Here is a 17,664-nt window from a genome sequence, read left to right as displayed (position 1 = left end):
AATGAATGGAGGATTTTTAGTTTGAACTTTTGTCTGGAATTATTCAGAATTTTTCTGATCTTTTGGACTTAGATTTTACAACCTTTAAAACAATTATATTTATTGTTTTTCATATATTTGCTTTTGTTTTACGTTCAATATTTGTAGCATTAGTTCACAGAACGTGGTTTGGGAGGGGAATATATGGGATCATAATCAATTTCTCTATAATATTTTTTCAGCACAGCTTATTTCTTTGTAAATTTCTAGTATTGTGTGTGTCTCACATTTAAAGTTGCAGCAGTATTCATTATATACACAGTAGAGTGGCTGAACAGACAGCTCAGTATGTTTAATTTTTTCACAGTTAAGAATAGTGCCCCATTGTTGGTGTCTGTGGATGCAAATGTGCCCAAAGGTTCATAATTTGGGAGCCACCATTTTATAGCATCACAGTTGTCTAGCTATTCAGCCTGTAAGACGATATAAATACAACAGGCAGCTTGGTACACTGGGCTAGAAGACATTAATGAATGGAAAACAGACTTTAGGCAAACTCCCCTTCCTCCTCCAGCTTTATTGATAGTTTAAAATTACATTTCTATTTTCCAGGACTTCAGTTTCTTTTACCATCTGACTTTAAAAACTGATTACACGCAAATGAAACTCAAACAGTTGTCTAAAGTGATATAGTATACAAAAATAACATCTTGATTTTTGTGAAAACATTTCTCTGCAGCTCCTGAATAGCTTACTTTTGCTTTATTCATTTATGCATGTTCTGGGTTTTTATTTTCATTACTTCCATGAAAAGGAACAAAAAAATTCCAGGTCTTTCTGTCACCTGTATCTCCAACACAATCTCAATGGCCACTTTCACCGGAATTGTAGACTTGGCCACTGTGACAGACATTGACGTGACACTCTGCCCTAGCCCGATACAGATGTAGTTGATGTTAACAGCTGAGGTCAGACAAGACTACCACAAAATTAAATATTTGCAGAAGTTTTCACAAACTCTTCCAGTAGCGGTTCGCCTTGCACAGGTGCTACCATTAACCTGAGAAGGGTCTACTAGTCTGACTCAACTCTTCCCGATTATTTAATCCCAACTCACCAGTGGCACGGAAAGGGGGTTCTTTAACAAAGCATTATACATAACACCTCTACCAAACTAAACATAAACATTTTTTTTTTTTGTAGTTAAATGCAGGAAGTCGTTTTGTTTCCACCCTTTCCTCCTTTTGCACGTCAAGTAAAGCTCACTGGCCTGGGACTAGCTCTATCTGCCAACCTTTGGCCAGTGAAGAGGATTCAGAGAAAATAATACAACCATCAATCAGAAAAAGGAGGGGCGACAAAGGAGATTTAAGCTGTAGCTTCAATTGTGCATTCCCGCGCAAGGTGCCCTGACTCCCCGCAGCGATAACAGTTGACTTCACTGGTCTTGCTGCAGTTGATGGCTACATGGCCAGTCTCTCCACACCTGAAACAAAGAGGGGAGGGGAAAAAAAAGGCATTAAACATGTTATTTTGTTATTTACATGGAAAAGAAACCAGTCAGGTCTGAATAGTAGCTGTATGGGTTCTAGTCATCACCTGTAGCATTTCACTTTGGTGCAATCTTTCTGGATATGACCAAACTCCCCACAAGAATAACATTTCTGCTCATCAGCATGATCACAGTCACGGGCAAGGTGGCCAGGTTTGCCACAGTTGTAGCAGCACTGCTCCCTCTCCTTTCTTGGCTCCTTGCAATCCTTTGCAATATGGCCACCTCTGCCGCAGTTATAGCAAGCTGAAATTCAAAAACGTTACAAGAGTTATCAACAAAATCATTTAAGATCTCAAAACATTTTTTTAAATTCTAAAGTGTCACAAAAGGCAGATTTTGTTTTCATTTTGTATAGCGCAAGGGTCAGTAAAAACCCATAAAGTTCACCCCCTCTATCTGCTTTTCATTGGGGAGATTTCCCTTCACTTCCCGTCACATAGCCAAAACAGGAAGGGAGATGAAATCTTTTCAAAGTGAGGGAACCCTGGGGTGTCACCAGAACTAGTGTCCCAATTTGAAGATTGCCCGCCTTTTCTAATGTCAACCTAAAAATGTGTGATTTTTCTTTTTTTGTTGAAAGTTTTAATGGGGTATGTTTACAATAAAGTATTTTCATGTGAGGGGAAAAAAAAAATAAAAAAAAAAAAAAACACCACTATTTCATTTTTGTTCTTGAGGTTAGACATGCTGGACCTCAAAAAGTGAAGATGTATCATGTTAGCACTAAATCAGTAACCTGAAGGATTTACCATTGTCTTGAAGAATAGCAATATTCATGGTATGTGAATATGCAATCTTGTACCTACAGCCTCAAAGCGGTTTATTTCAATGCGTATTAAGGCAATGCTGTCTGACTACTAGCCTCAAGAAAAGTATTGTGAAGTATAGGGATCACTGCTGTGTTTTGCTGAAGGCTCTGACACACAAGAAAGCACAGCTACACTGAAAGATAAAAAGTATAACTCCAAGTCACCCTGGAGTAAAAAATGAAGCTTGGGCTCTAGGTAGATACTGAAAAAAAATATATGTATTATAATTATATATATATATATATATATATATATATATATATATATATATATATATATATATATATATATATATATATATATATAAACAACCTTTAACATGCTTTTATTTCCAAGTTAAAATATTATAGCAAAAGAACCTAAATAGTGTAAGTTGTCAAAGGACAAGGTATTTGTCTCGTCTATTTTTTGGCAAGGACTGCCACCTGACAGACCACTATTTATAAGTTGCAATATCACTTATCAGTAGGGCTAAAGTGGGTTCTATACTCCCACACAACAGAACATTAAGGCTGGATTCACACTAAGATGCAGCAGCTCACAGCAGGAGTCCGCTGCATCTCCATTCAGTTTCAGGTCTGATTTCAGCCTGAATGCGGGCTTGAAACGGACCAAAAGATGCACAGGACTCCTGTACAAATTGCACCAGAGCCACTGCAGAGATGTGTGAACCACTGCCATAGAAAGCCAGTCAGTCAGCTGCTATGCAAATTGGATTCGGCGAAACCGGCATCCAATTCATAGGTGTGAACCCAGCCTAAAACTAAAAACACATGAACAAGTATCCTGTCCTCTTTGTATTGCTTCCTAGCTAGGCCATACAAGACCATTAGAAAAGTAAGAACTGCAGAAATTTACAGCTGTCGCCGAGCACTTTATTAGCCTTTACTACCACTTGATGTATGAATTCACGTAAGAATGGACAGCAGCAGGAGCGCTTTACTTCTCCAGCTGCTGTTCTTCTCAACTACAGTAGGGGGCAGTGTGATGCCAGTAGTTACTTCCGCTCTTTTATATACAAATTAAAATGGCTTGACAGATTGAATAGAGACCAGTACAATCATAAATGACAATTTTCAGCTAAATACCTAAAAAAGAAAACACATTGATATTAAATCTGCAACAAAGTTACATTTTTTAAAATTACAGAGATATTATCTTGACCACTCACATGGAACGATTTTTATACATACATTGCCACTCACCATCCTCTTGAAGGTCGCAATCTTTGGCAAGATGGCCAGACTCTCCACAACGATAACAAATGTCTGGAAGAGATGAAGAAATAAATTGGAACCCTATATCGGAAAAAAAAATAAAAAAATAAAAGTATATTAATAAAACTGCAAAAGCATCAATGGTTAATTGGGGGAGGGAAATAAAAGCGGGGGAGGGAGAGCCAAAGCAAAGCCTTCCATCATTGATAAATGTTACCTCTTGAAGAGTTGAATCCACCACGTCCTCGGCCTCTACCTCCACCACCGCCACCACCAGCACCTCGACCACGTCCGCCACCAGTAGGGCACTCCCTAGCCCAGTGACCAGAACGACCACACTTGAAGCACTCGTTACTGCTCATGTTTTCAGATTTGGTTCTAAAATAAAAAAATAAAAAAAAAACCCGCAGAATTATATACACATGTTATATATAGAATCAACTACTTCAGACAAACTTATTCCTCTTTTAGTCCTTATGCACACTTGAGGTTTGGCCATCTCTCAGACACCTTTCCTATTGGTAGCAGCAGGAAAAAACGCTTGACGCCTGTAAACACGTGTAACGCTTGGGCATTAATTTCACTGGCTAGAATTGTTTATTCCAGCCACAAATGAAATAATGCTCAACACTGCTGCTCCTGGACGCATAGGCAGGTTTTTTCTGCCCGTCAACATCTGTGCATGGTCAACATTGCAGATTGTCATTTGGTCAGGAAGATGGACCTCACACAGGGTCAGACAGCAAAAGAACCTGGTTGAAACAGTGGTTCTGTTTCATACTAATTAAAACAAAAAAAAATAAAAAACACAAATGAAGAGGTTAAGAATTAAAAATTAATTTTCAGGTTTAAGTTGTTAGTACACTGGTTGGGGAAGGGTTAAGTGTTAAACGTAACCTACAATGACAGCTGCTATTGTTGAGCTCCAGAAAATGTTAAATGCCTAGCTACCTGAAGATGAAACTGATCAACTGTCCTGGAACAAAAAAAAAACCCCACAACTTTCAAAACCCCTAAATTTGTACGCTTGCTCCTGGCCGGTAACCCAGAAAACTCTGAAGCCACTTTATCAACATGAGGGTAAGGCAACTAGCATTTTTAAAAGGAGCAGTCAAGATCAGCTTTTTACTGGTTTACCACACTGAGAACTAATGTGCTGGGCACTGCTTCAACTATTAAAAAGATGTTCTCTCAAGGCTCTCCTGAGAAAAGTCTTGGTATCTATAAATGACCAGTATACAGTTTTTTTTTTAAACACATAAAAATACATTTTACGAAGAATTAAAAAAATGGTCAAAAAGTGCAAGGTCCCTTTTAATTGAAAGCATTTGCACAAAGAAAAAAAAACCCCCACACATGGATGGTCAGGATGTTGTGCGGCGATCTCCCCCACTGCACCCTAATGTTCTGACTGCCTCCTTGCTAAAAAACAATGATCAGCGCTTGCAGCCACTGGCTGCAAACACTGACCGGGCTTGCTGGTTTTCCAGCAAGAATGGCTTCTTTTGGACAGGCAGCTACACTAGAGCTGCACGATTAATCGTTAAACCACAATCTCTATGATCTCTCCTGCTGAGAGTAGGCAATTCTTTCATATAAACAAGTGGAGAGATTATCTGCTCACTCAGCTGTCAAAAGAAAGCATCAGGGGCAATCTGCCAAGTTTAGAACTTGAAACATTGTACCTTACTTCTTAGAGCAAAGGGCTATAACTTCTTGTGTAAACAAATAATGTGGGCAGTCTGCCAAGCTTTCAACTATGTGTAAATGCAAAAAGTTTAACCACTTAAAGTCTAAATCTTTTTCTGGACACAAAGTTAAAATCAATATTTTTTCTAAATCAATATTTTTTGCTAGAAAATTACCTGGAACCCCCAAACATACACTTTTTTTAGCAGAGACCCTAGGGAATAAAACGGCAATTGCTGCAATATTTTATGTCACAATGTTTGCCCACCAGTCTTTCAAATGCAACTGATTGGGAAAAAATACACTTGTTTTAGTGTGAAAGATGTTACGCCACGAGAATCGTGATCCATCCTCTAAGGAGAAAAAAAAAAGCGATTCTCATTTTAGCCAGAATCGTGCAGCTCTACTGTACACGGTCTGGTTCCTGCTGAACTGGCCGATATTCAGATGTACCAGCTTTAACAAGGGCTGGCATAGAGAGAAAAAAATAATAATTTGGTAAAAGTATGTGTACACATACACTCTGTACACACTAAATATATTAGTAATCACTTTTTAACACGGTTTACATATTTAAAACTCTATTGTATAAAGGCCTTTGTTGCAGTAAGCTACGATGAGAAAGAAGTAGGCATATTTATGAAAACAGCCAAACATTTGCTGGTGGGGAATCAATGCATAAAAACATTGACTAGATTCTACTGCAGTTAATATGTGGTGAACATCACATTCACTCCCTATATATAGTGTAAAAAATACAGCAACACCGTATAAGGGCCGGTTCACACTGCGGGCGATGCGAGGAGACACCGACTTGCCTCGCCGCGACCTCAGCGGCGACTTGCAAATGACTTCTGTATAGAAGTCAATGCAAGTCGCCCCGAGGTCGCCCAAAAGTAGTACAGGAACCTTTTTTCTGAGTCGGAGCGACTCGAGTCGCTCCTCTCAGAACGGTTCCATTGTACAGAACGGGGGTGACTTGTCAGATCGCGGCGAGGCAAGTCGCGTCGCCTCGCCCGCAGTGTGAACCGGCCCTTACTGTGCAGTTAAAGAATAACTTTGCTTTTACAACATAAAACCTATCAGAGCCTCAACTCCTACCCCTTGCACACTTGTACGACTTGGAACCGCAAAGTCATTCCCCACGATTTCCAAAGAGTACCATTCATATCTGCGTGACTTCAAGTCGCAGCTACTTCAAAGTAGTCCCTGCACTAGTCTGGGACAACTTTGATGCGACTTGAGGTCCATAGACCAAGATTACACAGGTATTTCTTCAAGGCCCATTAAAGTCACACAAGTGTGAAAGGGGCCTCACCCAACATACTTGCCTCTAGGAAATCTGACCTTTGACATGGCTAGTTACTGGCCTGGATGATTAAGCATCGGTATCCACTGATAATTTGTACATGCTTAATACAGTATGTGCCTAAGCGCTACAGCAAGAAAACAAATGAAAACACTGGGTGTTGCGTTGCACCTTCACACACAGGACTGCGATAAGTCCCAAAAGACCATCTCTAATGCCCTACTGAAGTACCACACCTTTTTATTTTTTATAGCCCCTCTTCTGTGACTGTTTTCAGCTAGAAAATGCCATGCAACGCCTCGATTACCCAATGAAAACAATTCTTTGTGCCCTCAGCCCATTCACACTTATTAATTTTGTGCATTGCATTGATGCACCTTACGACAGGTTACACATGCTAGCATGGCACAGTGCTATTCATTTTCAATGATATTCCAATGTACCTATGACAAATGCACTGTAGCAAACCATAATGCACTAGGAGAAAAAAAAAAGAAGAAGAAATTGCACATGTCCACTATGGTCTTTTAGTTGGGAATGGGTGCTCACAATGCAGTGTCCCATGCTGGCTAAGCACATGTTCTCACACTTGTACATTCCGCAGAGGACTGGACTTCTGCCATCTTACTGCACTGTGCAGCTTAGCTAGTTCGTAAGCAATGACAGTGCTCACAATTTTAGGCAGACAGGCCTACTTGAAATCAACGGATCGGGAGGTAGCCAGGGAATTTGCTTTTTCAGAAGGAAAAGTCAGCAATGTAAGCCCAATTTTGACATTTTTATTGGCATATCAAATTTAAAACAGGTTGCCTTAAACAACATTAACCTATATGAACCCAATGCAACAATGTTGAATTGAAAGCAGTAGTGAACTCTCCTCAGTCTAAAAAAAATAAAGTGAATCAGGCTCTGGAACACTGAGATAAAATCAGATCTTACCTATAGTTCATTTCCAAACTACAACAGCTCACTTGATTCTGGAGCTGAACAGGTCAATTATTAAAAAACTATTCCGCATAATTTGACAAATTCAGACCAGGTTCAAATGATTTGAAAGGCTCATTGAAAATGAAGGCAAGCTTTTGGTTCCTTGGTACCCTATGTATGGGAAGTTTCGTTGCCCATATACAATACTTATGCTTGACATGTGCCAACACTTTCACAAAAACATGCGATGGGATATAACTACTGAATAGGAGCAGATGTTCAATAATTATTAACATAGTCAGTGCAGTAACATCATTCATAATACTAACACTGGGGATCTGGTTTTACTTCCAGGGACAAACATTTACCATGACAATAGGAGACAAACCCCAGGGACTTCTATTGGGTACAATATAGAACAGCCATTCTCAGCCAGAGATCCTTCAGAAGGCTAATGGGGGCTTCTTGAGCTGTGGCTGACTGCGCATTCATCTTCATAGGTCAGGGAGGACCACACTTTGGCATGACAGAAGAGCTTTTTATAGCAGTCAGTAAAGCAAGCCATATGTGGCTCACATTTTGGCCAATTCCTGCTGAATTGGCCAAAATTTGAGTCATGGGCAGCTCTATCAGCATCACCCAGCTCCACATGAGTTAACTGAACAAAAGAATTGAAGGAGATAGGTAAAGATGTTAAACAGTCAGATGTAGTCACTGTTCAGGTATTCAGACAGCAGCAGTTGCTGCAGCCATCACAACAAAATAGCCAGCAGGAGAGATTTCACCATCCACACTAAATTGATAGGATATGTTTGCCAAATCTAAATGTATATGGCAAAGATAATCTCTCTGTTGGGTATAGAAAAGAAACACCATGCTCCCCTTTAAAATATTTTTTTTGTTCTGCATCCTGAAATGAAGACAAGACAGTTTTTGTTTTATACATCTGCATTAACTAGTGTAACTTGTAATAGCCAAGTGAAAGATATAACATCTACATGTCAGGGGGGAAAAAAAAAACAGAATCTTTCACCTGGATATTATAAGTTACATTAGTAAATACAGCTGGATAAAAACAAAAAGTCTTCATTTCAAGTTGCAAAGCAACAGAATGCGATTCTTTCCCTACTGTATGCAGCATCAGCAGGGCAGGATGGCCTTAAAGTGTTTGTTAACCTAAAAAATAAATAAAAGTGGATCCTGCTCCCTTACAACATAATGCTTGCGCTGTGTAATTTGGCCCCTTCTATCACCTAGAAAACCTAGCTACCCCCCCCCCCCCCCCGTCTGCTCGTGTCAGTGCCCGACCCCATCCCTCCTGCTGCTCTCATAAGGACTATAAAATCCTCCCATCCCCACTAACATAGCAATGTGCCCCTGTGATAGAGATAGAAAAAAAAAAAGCTGCCAATTTGTACCTATATCAGAGCTGCTCCCAGCACTCACGACTCCTATGCACTCTGTCCCCCCTCTTCCCAAACTGATGTCAGCAGGAATGCTCGGCCCCACCCACTGGAGCCATCAGCCGGGCAGAGGAGAGAGCAGAGGAATTACATGAGCTGCTCTGATATAGATACAGATCGGCTTTTCTTTTTTATATAACACAGGCACAGTGACCGATTTTTTTGTTACAGAGTTGATGGGAGGGTTTTTTATAGTGACGGCTTACCCACTAACTCGCTGCCACCACACATGCCCCAATGGGGTGCTAAGGTTCTGTGCTAAGATGGTGCTCAGAGAACACCGAACTAGCCATCAACATCGGATCACCGATTGGGAGCCATTGGGATAGGATCCCAATCAGTGATCAGGAGATCACCTACATATTCCGATGTTAAAACCTACTTAAACAGTTGCTGGGAGATGCCAGCAAGAGGTTAAGGGCAGCATTCCTCAACAACACCAAATGAAATTAAGCATTTTAAATGATCTCCAATGTAAGGTACATGCTTTCTCTCATGGAACATATGAGAGAAGGCCCCTCTCTTACTGACCAGAATATAAATGGTCTCCTCCTCTTCACTGCCCACCAATGTAAGAGGACACCTCTCCTATGGACAACAGAAGGGGACCCTTAAATGAGCACCAAGCTAAGGAAGCATTTCTCCACAGACCACCAATGTAAGAAAGCATGTGTTTTTGCTGACTTTTTATTGGTATTATTGCTATTTTGTCATAACGAGTGTTAAAATATCTGCTAGGATGTCAAGAACTCCAAGTAACCAGATTATTGCTTTATTTACAGCCCCTTTCACCTTGACATGCTGTCAGGTTTATTTTTGACCAACGATTACATGAATTAAAAATGGCAACGTATCCCACTCTAGAAGTAGCTGGGTGTCAGCAGATGCGTGTGCCTATATCAACCCACAGCAGGGTTCATTCAGCCTCGGCAGAACGAACAAAGTATAAGTGCAGATCAGAGTTAAACCAACTTGAGCGACTAAACAGAAGCATACTTGCTAAATCCAGTCAGCTATAGGGGATCCCACCACAAGATATCCATGCAAATTCAGAACAAACATGGATGGATGTGGCATACTGTAGGCAACATGAGTTTGTTCTTTGACAGCACATCAGTATTGGAGGTTAGTATTGCCTGTGGAGCCAGAACAGAGGGTGCCTGTATGAAAGGGCCCTAATGTACTGTAAGTTGTAGATATTGGCTGGAGCTTCTGAATTTCAGGAGGTTCCTCTGGGGTAAAAATGTTGCAAATAGCTGCTCTAAAGGCAGGGACATCCATGACTGTCACACACAATATATTCTCTGATGACCCCCTACAGAATATCACCATACAGCCATAACATGACTTATCTCTGGAAAATTGCATCTAAACGTCAGTGGTATATAGTAGACAGCAAGTGAACATGTTGTCCCTGAAGTTGATGTAATAAAAGTAGCAGAAATGAGTAAGCATAAGGATTTGAGTGACTTTGACAAGTGAAAAATTGTAATGGCTAGATGACAGTCAGAGCAACTCCAAAACTACAACACTTATGGGAAGTTCCTGGTGTGCAGCAGTCAGGACCTACTAAAATTTGTTTTAAGGTGGTGAATCAGCGACAGGGACATGGGTGGCCAAGGCTCATAGATATACGTAGGAATTGAAGGCTGGCCTACGTAGTCCGATCCAGTAGAAATGGTACACTCCCTACAGACAGTCTGCTCAGGTCTGCCTATCAGTTTTTCAGGTGGACCTGATCTGACAACTCCATCCACCTCTATGGGCCCAGCAGGTATAGCCAGACTTGTGTCCTTTTGCACCTGCAATTGGATATGTTCCCTGTCACCAGTTCTCCATTGGACCACTTTTGGTAGGGTCTGAGCTGCAGACAAGGAACACCCCTGTGTTGCAGTTTGAGTCGCTCTAGTCATTACAATTTCGCCCTTGTCAAAGTCATTCAAAACTTTATGCTTGCCCATTTTTTTCTACTTTCAACACTTCAATCTCAGGGACATGTTCACTTGCTGCCTCATATCCCACCCACTTTCAAGTGCCATTATCCCTATATAATCAGTTTTAGTTGTCAGTGGTCATAATGGTATGGCCGATTGGTTTATGGTGATATTCTGTAGGGGGTCATCAGGGAATATACTGGGTGTGACAGTCATGGATATCCCTGCCTTTAGAGCAGCTGTTCAACACATTTTTACCCCAGAGGAACCTCTGAAATTCAGGAGCTCCAGCTAAAAATATCCACAGCTTACAGTACATTATTGTGATAAGTAAGGTTCTTTTCACTCAGGTACCCTTCTGTTCTGTCTCAACAGGGGATCCTAGACTAAACTGATGGGTTGGTTAAGAACAAACTCCTGTCAAATCCATCCATGTCTGTTGGCTGGATGTAGCAAGTGTGGGTCCAAGTCACTTAGGTTGGTTAAAAGTAGACCTGTGCTCATATTCTGTGGCTGGTGTGCAGAGTCTGACTAGACCCACCCTGATGTGGATTTATATAGGCAGACAGACATCCGCCTGCTCAGGTCATTTAAAACAGAGTCCGCCCCATATAAAAGGGGCTGTGCTGTAGCCAAAAAAGTTGAAAAGTTAATGCCGGTTCTGATAGAAAGGGGTCAGAACTAGGGGCGCAATGGATTGTCACTGATCCATGATCCGAACGGGTGACCATGTTCGGATCAGCACAGGCCATGGCTTCAGCCTATCTCCGGAGTGGTGGCCATCTTTGTACACCCGGCAGCCATTTACAATGTGATCACTCCGTCAAATGATGGATCCATCACTTGTAAACAAACCGGTGCCCCGTCTCCTCTCTCCCCGGTACAGTGTGAGGGGAGAGATCAGATGGCAGCAGTGCTGTGGGCTGGATCTGTAGTGCCCACAGCGCTGCTCTGAAAATTGTAGTCACAACTAGAGGTCAACCGATACAGGTTTTTCTCTGGCCGATGCCAATATTTAAAAATCATGGCGGCCGATGCCAATATTTAAAAATCATGGCGGCCGATGCCAATATTTAAAAATCATGGCGGCCAATATGATGCCGATTTTTTTGGGCTATTTTAATGCCGATTTTTTTTCCTCCCCCCCCCCCCCCCCCACCTTAATCTCTGACAGACACCTTTCACGGTGGGGCGTTTTTCAGGCACTTTTGGGCTAAAAATAGCACCTGTAAAGTGCCTGCAAAACGGGCCCCCTGCAGTCTGTGTGAAAGTCTGAGTGCTTTCACACTGAGGCAATGCGCTGGCAGGATGTTAAAAAAAAAAAAAAGTCCTGCAAGCAGCACGTTTGGAGTGGTGAATACCGCTCCTCCACCACTCCTGCCCATTGATATGAATGGGCACCACTCCTGAAGCGCATGCAATGCGATTTGGCAGCGGTGCTTCATGGGCACATTTAACCTCTTTCTCTGCCGCTAGCTGAGTTATATGCAACCCACTTAGCAGCCGAATAGCACCGCTAAAATGACAGTAAATCGCTGCTAAAACTAGCAGCGTTTTACCATCAACGCTCCAGTGTGAAAGCAGCCTTAATAAGTGATGCAGAAAATTTTTTACATTTAAACATTTATTAAACAAAAAAAACCTCCAAACAGTTTACATGTATGTATAATTTAGATTAAAAATAATAATAACGGTAGTCAAAACTTTTGGACCAAAAAAAAAATGGGCTAACAACTTAGATGTTTTTTTTAAAATCATTTGTGTATTTTTTCCAAAAAGATTGTGTTTGAAAGACCTCTGCGCAAATGCCGTGACATTAAAAATGGCAACAACTGCCATTTTATTCCCTAGAATCTCTGCTAAAAAATATATATGATTTTTGGGTGCGCTAAGTGATTTTCTGGCAGAAAATACAGGATTTTTACTTGTAAGCAACAAGTGTCAGAAAAGATTTAGTCTTTAAATGGTTAAACTGAGAACTCCTCCACACTGGGTTGAGTTCATTCATAAGTGTAAACATTGTATCTCTTTACTCTTTTCTTGGAAGACTGCCCAGAGAGGAGGAAAGTCCCCTCACTGAAGACTTGGGCAACTTGCACTGACTTCTATTACAGAAGTCATTTGCAAGTCGTGCTGTAGTTCTAATCTGCCTTTTTATCAGCACAATCGGCCGATGCCGATTAATTAAAAAACGCCAAATATCGGTCGGCCTCTATTCACAACCATCGTTGTGGGGGGGGGAGAGATGGCGTGGATATTACGGGAGGGGAAGAACGTTTCGATGACGTGGATATTACAAGTGTGGACTATATGGTGGTGGAATTTTCAGAGGTTTTTGCAAATTCAATTATTTGCTGATCTGAAAAATGAGCCGATCCATGGCTTTGATAAGAGGAACGATCCGATCGTTTTTTGATCCGCTGCACCCCTAGTCAGAACACACAGTGCATCCATGTTGTGTATGGGGCTGTGTAGCTAAAAATGCCCATGCTGACATGCGTCCACAGGCAGACGCACCTACAATGAGCATCAGAACTGGACCATGGAGCAATGGAAGTCAGCTGCCTGGTCTGATGAATCACATTTTCTGTCACATCATGTGGATGGCTGGGTGCATTTACGTTGCTTACCTGGAGAAGTAATGGCACCAAGATACAATATGGTGCATGGTACTTAGATTGTAAGCTCCAACAAGCAGGGCTCTCAAATTCCTTAATAATATTTTAAAAATATATTGTATTGTGGTTGTACTGTCTACCCTAAAGTTGTAATGCGCTGCATAAACGGTCAGCACTATATAAATCCTGTATAAGAGAAGACAAGCTGGTGTAAGCAGCATGATGCTTTGGGCAATATTCTGTATGGAAACCTTTGGTCCTGGTATTTATGTGGGTGTTGTCACACACTACCTAATCGATTCTGCTGGCCAAAAAAACGCCTTCATAGAAACAGTATTCCCTGATAGTAAGATAATGTGTCCTGCCACACTTATAATACAGGATTTATATAGCACTAAACGTTTATGCAGCAATTTACAACTTGAGGGTAGACAGTACAAATACAATACACTTTAAATCAGTAGGAGCCAGGGGGCCCTGCTCCTTAGAGCTTACAATCACACTACAAAGATGGTTTGAGGGACACAAATAGATTTAGATGACTCAGCTGCTAAATTCTCCATGTAATTTGTGCGATATGCTGTGTAAAAATAAATCATAATCTGACCCATAGAGCCCACCTCACAGTTTACAGGATTAACATGTGTGCCCAACCTGTGGCCCGCCAGCTGTTGCAGAACTACAAGTCCCGTCATGCCTCTGGGAGTCATACATGTAACAGTCAGCCATGCAAAGCCTCATGGGACTTGTAGTTCTGCAACAGCTGGAGGGCTACAGGTTGAGCCCCCAAGGATCTGCTATGGATAGCATGGTGCCAGATGGCACAGTATAGTATTGTGGCATCCATGGATGGGCGGTCATAAAGCCGTGGCTGATCGGTGTAGGTCACCCATCCCATGTGCTATGGCTGGGCCTTGTAGGTTTTCCTAGAAACGACGATAGAATATTTTGTCTGTATAACATTGCGTTTTATAAATAAAGATTGTAGCCTTCGACTGATATACGACCGCACTCTGCCCATATAAGGAAGCACGGCTCAGGCACACGTGCTGCCCGGGCTCCCCGCTTGTGGCCGAGGCGCGCTCCGGTTATAAATAGCAGGCGGCCTGACATGACGGCAGCGCTGCGGCACGTGAGAGCAGGCCGCGCGGCGGAGGCCTAGGACGGAAATCTGGAGCCAAGCATGGCCCCGAATACTCCATTCCATTGTACCGCCCCCAGCTCAGGCCTAGCACCGCGCCCCCTTCTCCCTGTGCACACCAAGCTACTCATAGCCTGGCCTTCTCCCGCATTTCTCACCAAGACCGTACCCTGTTCAGCCCTGAGTCCCCCCACACCCTGCTATCCCCCAATGCATGCCTCTCATTCCCCGCACCGATCCTCTACTCACCTCCCGGACGATGTTTATCTACAGTCCCTCTCGGCTGCGCCACACGCGGTTTGCACACGACTCCAAAATGCCCGTCGAGCTGCGCACGGCGCTCCCAGTCAACCAGCCAATCGGCGACTAGAACGCAGGGCCCCTGCTCCGATTCCCACCAATAGCAACCTCCGCACGCTAACACGCCCACCATTAGTCAAGGTAGGCTGTTGCCTGCCCATCGGGATCTACCATCGAGCGCTTCATGAAGGGGTGGTTAGTATTCGGAATATATCAGAGCCGAGAGACTGCGGTATCAATCCTTTAGGTAGAGCTCCCGATGGAAAGGAACTTGTATCTCTCTAAAATATACTTACATAATATGCGGCGGCTTCAACCAGTAGGTTTTTATTTGTAAAAATGGTTATACCGGACACCCCTCCATACTGCATCGCTTCTGCTGAGTGAGCGGAGAGCAGCTTGGTCAGATGGTACATTCCTTACACATGATTCAAGGCGCGCTGCTGGGGGGAGGTTCCCGCCTTGTAGCCTGTCATCTCTGTGAGCTTGGGGGAGCCCGCCATTTTATCGTGTTTATATTCCGCTCTGCTGGGATTAGAGCCGCAGAGAGGAGGTCACATGGAACCCATTTATTTCCCAAACAATAGGACCGTCACTACAGTGTCCACAACTCCACACGTGTGTGTGTGTGAGAAACATTACATTCGTATTCAGTGTCATTGTACTCTTACAGTGATATCCACCCAAAAAACTAATATTTCATAGATTGTAGCTCACCAGGCTTTATCCACTTCAATACCGAGCACTTTTACCCCCTTCCTGCCCAGGCCAATGTTCAGCTTTCAGAACTTTCACATGTTGAATGACAATTATTCAGTTATGCAGCACTGTACTGATATGAGGTGTTTATCATTTTATTTCACACATGGGAAATACATAGACTGTAGGAAGGTTAGTGTAGTATAGTGTGGTGGTCAGCGTGGTGGTCGCAAATTACTTGCCTTACCCCGGGCGCTGACAACCCACGCTACACCACTGCTGATATGTACTGATGATGCTGCACTGATGGGTACTGCTGACACACTGATGGGTACTGCTGACGCTGCACTGATGGGTACTGCTGACGCTGCACTGATAGGGATTGATGAAGCTGCACTTATGATGGGGCACTGTTGGACACTTGCCGGTTACCATCTCTCCTTTACTCGCGCTGCGACAGCACGTGAGGAAAGGAATGCCAATAGCTGGCAAGTTTGTTTACATGTGATCAGACTGAGCTGATCACATGGTGATGGGCCCTTTACCTCAATCTGTAATCAGTTGTGTTCCAAAGGACTCTGCGATCACAGAGCACACCCCATGCATGCCCCAGGGGCCACGCGGGAGGATTGTTCTGTGAGGATGTCCATGGACTGTAGGAAGGTTAGTGTAGTATAGTGTGGTGGTCAGTGTAGTGTAACATAGTGGTCAGTGTAGCGTGGTGGTCGCAAATTACTTGCCTTACCCCGGGCGCTGACAACCCACGCTACACCACTGCTGATATGTACTGCTGACGCTGCACTGATGGGTACTGCTGACGCTGCACTGATGGGTACTGCTGACGCTGCACTGATAGGGATTGATGAAGCTGCACTTATGACGGGGCACTGTTGGACACTTGCCGGTTACCATCTCTCCTTTACTCGCGCTGCGACAGCACGTGAGGAAAGGAATGCCAATAGCTGGCAAGTTTGTTTACATGTGATCAGACTGAGCTGATCACATGGTGATGGGCCCTTTACCTCAATCTGTAATCAGTTGTGTTCCAAAGGACTCTGCGATCACAGAGCACACCCCATGCATGCCCCAGGGGCCACGCGGGAGGATTGTTCTGTGAGGATGTCCATGGACTGTAGGAAGGTTAGTGTAGTATAGTGTGGTGGTCAGTGTAGTGTAACATAGTGGTCAGTGTAGCGTGGTGGTCGCAAATTACTTGCCTTACCCCGGGCGCTGACAACCCACGCTACACCACTGCTGATATGTACTGCTGACGCTGCACTGATGGGTACTGCTGACGCTGCACTGATGGGTACTGCTGACGCTGCACTGATAGGGATTGATGAAGCTGCACTTATGACGGGGCACTGTTGGACACTTGCCGGTTACCATCTCTCCTTTACTCGCGCTGCGACAGCACGTGAGGAAAGGAATGCCAATAGCTGGCAAGTTTGTTTACATGTGATCAGACTGAGCTGATCACATGGTGATGGGCCCTTTACCTCAATCTGTAATCAGTTGTGTTCCAAAGGACTCTGCGATCACAGAGCACACCCCATGCATGCCCCAGGGGCCACGCGGGAGGATTGTTCTGTGAGGATGTCCATGGACAGCCCTTCCAGAACAACAGAGCCGCACTGTAGCCATCTTTTGGTATTGAAGTGTTTAACCACTTGATCTCCAGAAGATTTTACCCCCTTCATGACTCCCCCTATGTTATTGAGTATTGGATGCATAGTACCATACTCGTTTACTAAAAAAGTATCAAACATAATTTAAAGCACAAACACCGTTTTTTAAAAGTAATTTATTAACCGATTGACCTCCGGAAGGTTTTACCCACTCATGACCAGGGCATTTTTTACTATTCAAAACTGCGCTAATTTAACTGATAATGACAGGATCATGCAACACCACACAAACAAAATATATATCATTTTTCTCTATTCGACTGTCCAGGACAGCACTAGAGAGATAGGCTCCACCTCCAGAGGCAGGAAACACAAACCAGATCTTTAAAGGGCGGT

General features: G+C 43.1%; 1 protein-coding gene across 4 annotated transcripts; it reads right to left on the bottom strand.

The window, feature by feature from the left end:
- Positions 1-525: 525 nt before the first annotated feature.
- On the bottom strand, positions 526-15,053 carry CNBP (CCHC-type zinc finger nucleic acid binding protein). Of its 4 annotated transcripts, none has more exons than XM_077452144.1 (5): positions 14,891-15,053; positions 3,778-3,938; positions 3,549-3,641; positions 1,579-1,777; positions 526-1,465 (listed from the first exon to the last, which is right to left on the bottom strand). In XM_077452144.1, exons 2-5 carry the CDS (start codon positions 3,920-3,922, stop codon positions 1,348-1,350), a joined length of 555 nt encoding a protein of 184 aa, XP_077308270.1. In that variant the 5' UTR covers positions 3,923-3,938; positions 14,891-15,053; the 3' UTR covers positions 526-1,347. The 4 variants fall into 4 exon arrangements, with proteins under 4 accessions (XP_077308270.1, XP_077308271.1, XP_077308272.1 ...); XM_077452145.1 differs by having other exon boundaries at positions 3,537-3,611; XM_077452146.1 differs by having other exon boundaries at positions 3,549-3,611.
- Between the last annotated feature and the right edge of the window lie 2,611 nt (positions 15,054-17,664).

This window comes from Lithobates pipiens, unplaced genomic scaffold, assembly GCF_037356315.1.
Source record: "Lithobates pipiens isolate NorthernLeopardFrog02 unplaced genomic scaffold, aLitPip1_a1.2 Scaffold_23, whole genome shotgun sequence".
Classification (NCBI taxonomy): Eukaryota; Metazoa; Chordata; class Amphibia; order Anura; family Ranidae; genus Lithobates; species Lithobates pipiens.
Note: the sequence above shows the minus strand (reverse complement) of the source record. Positions and strands in the feature narration are given on the sequence as shown.

Coding starts and splice junctions, on each gene's coding strand:
- CNBP (XM_077452143.1), bottom strand. CDS start 3,922: ATGAGCAGTAACGAGTGCTTCAAGTGTGGTCGTTCTGGTCACTGGGCT. Junction 1,778..3,536: donor AGAGGATGGTGAGTGGCAAT/GTATGTATAAAA, acceptor TTTGAATTTCAG/CTTGCTATAACTGCGGCAGA. Junction 1,466..1,578: donor ACCAAAGTGAAATGCTACAG/GTGATGACTAGA, acceptor TCTTTGTTTCAG/GTGTGGAGAGACTGGCCATG.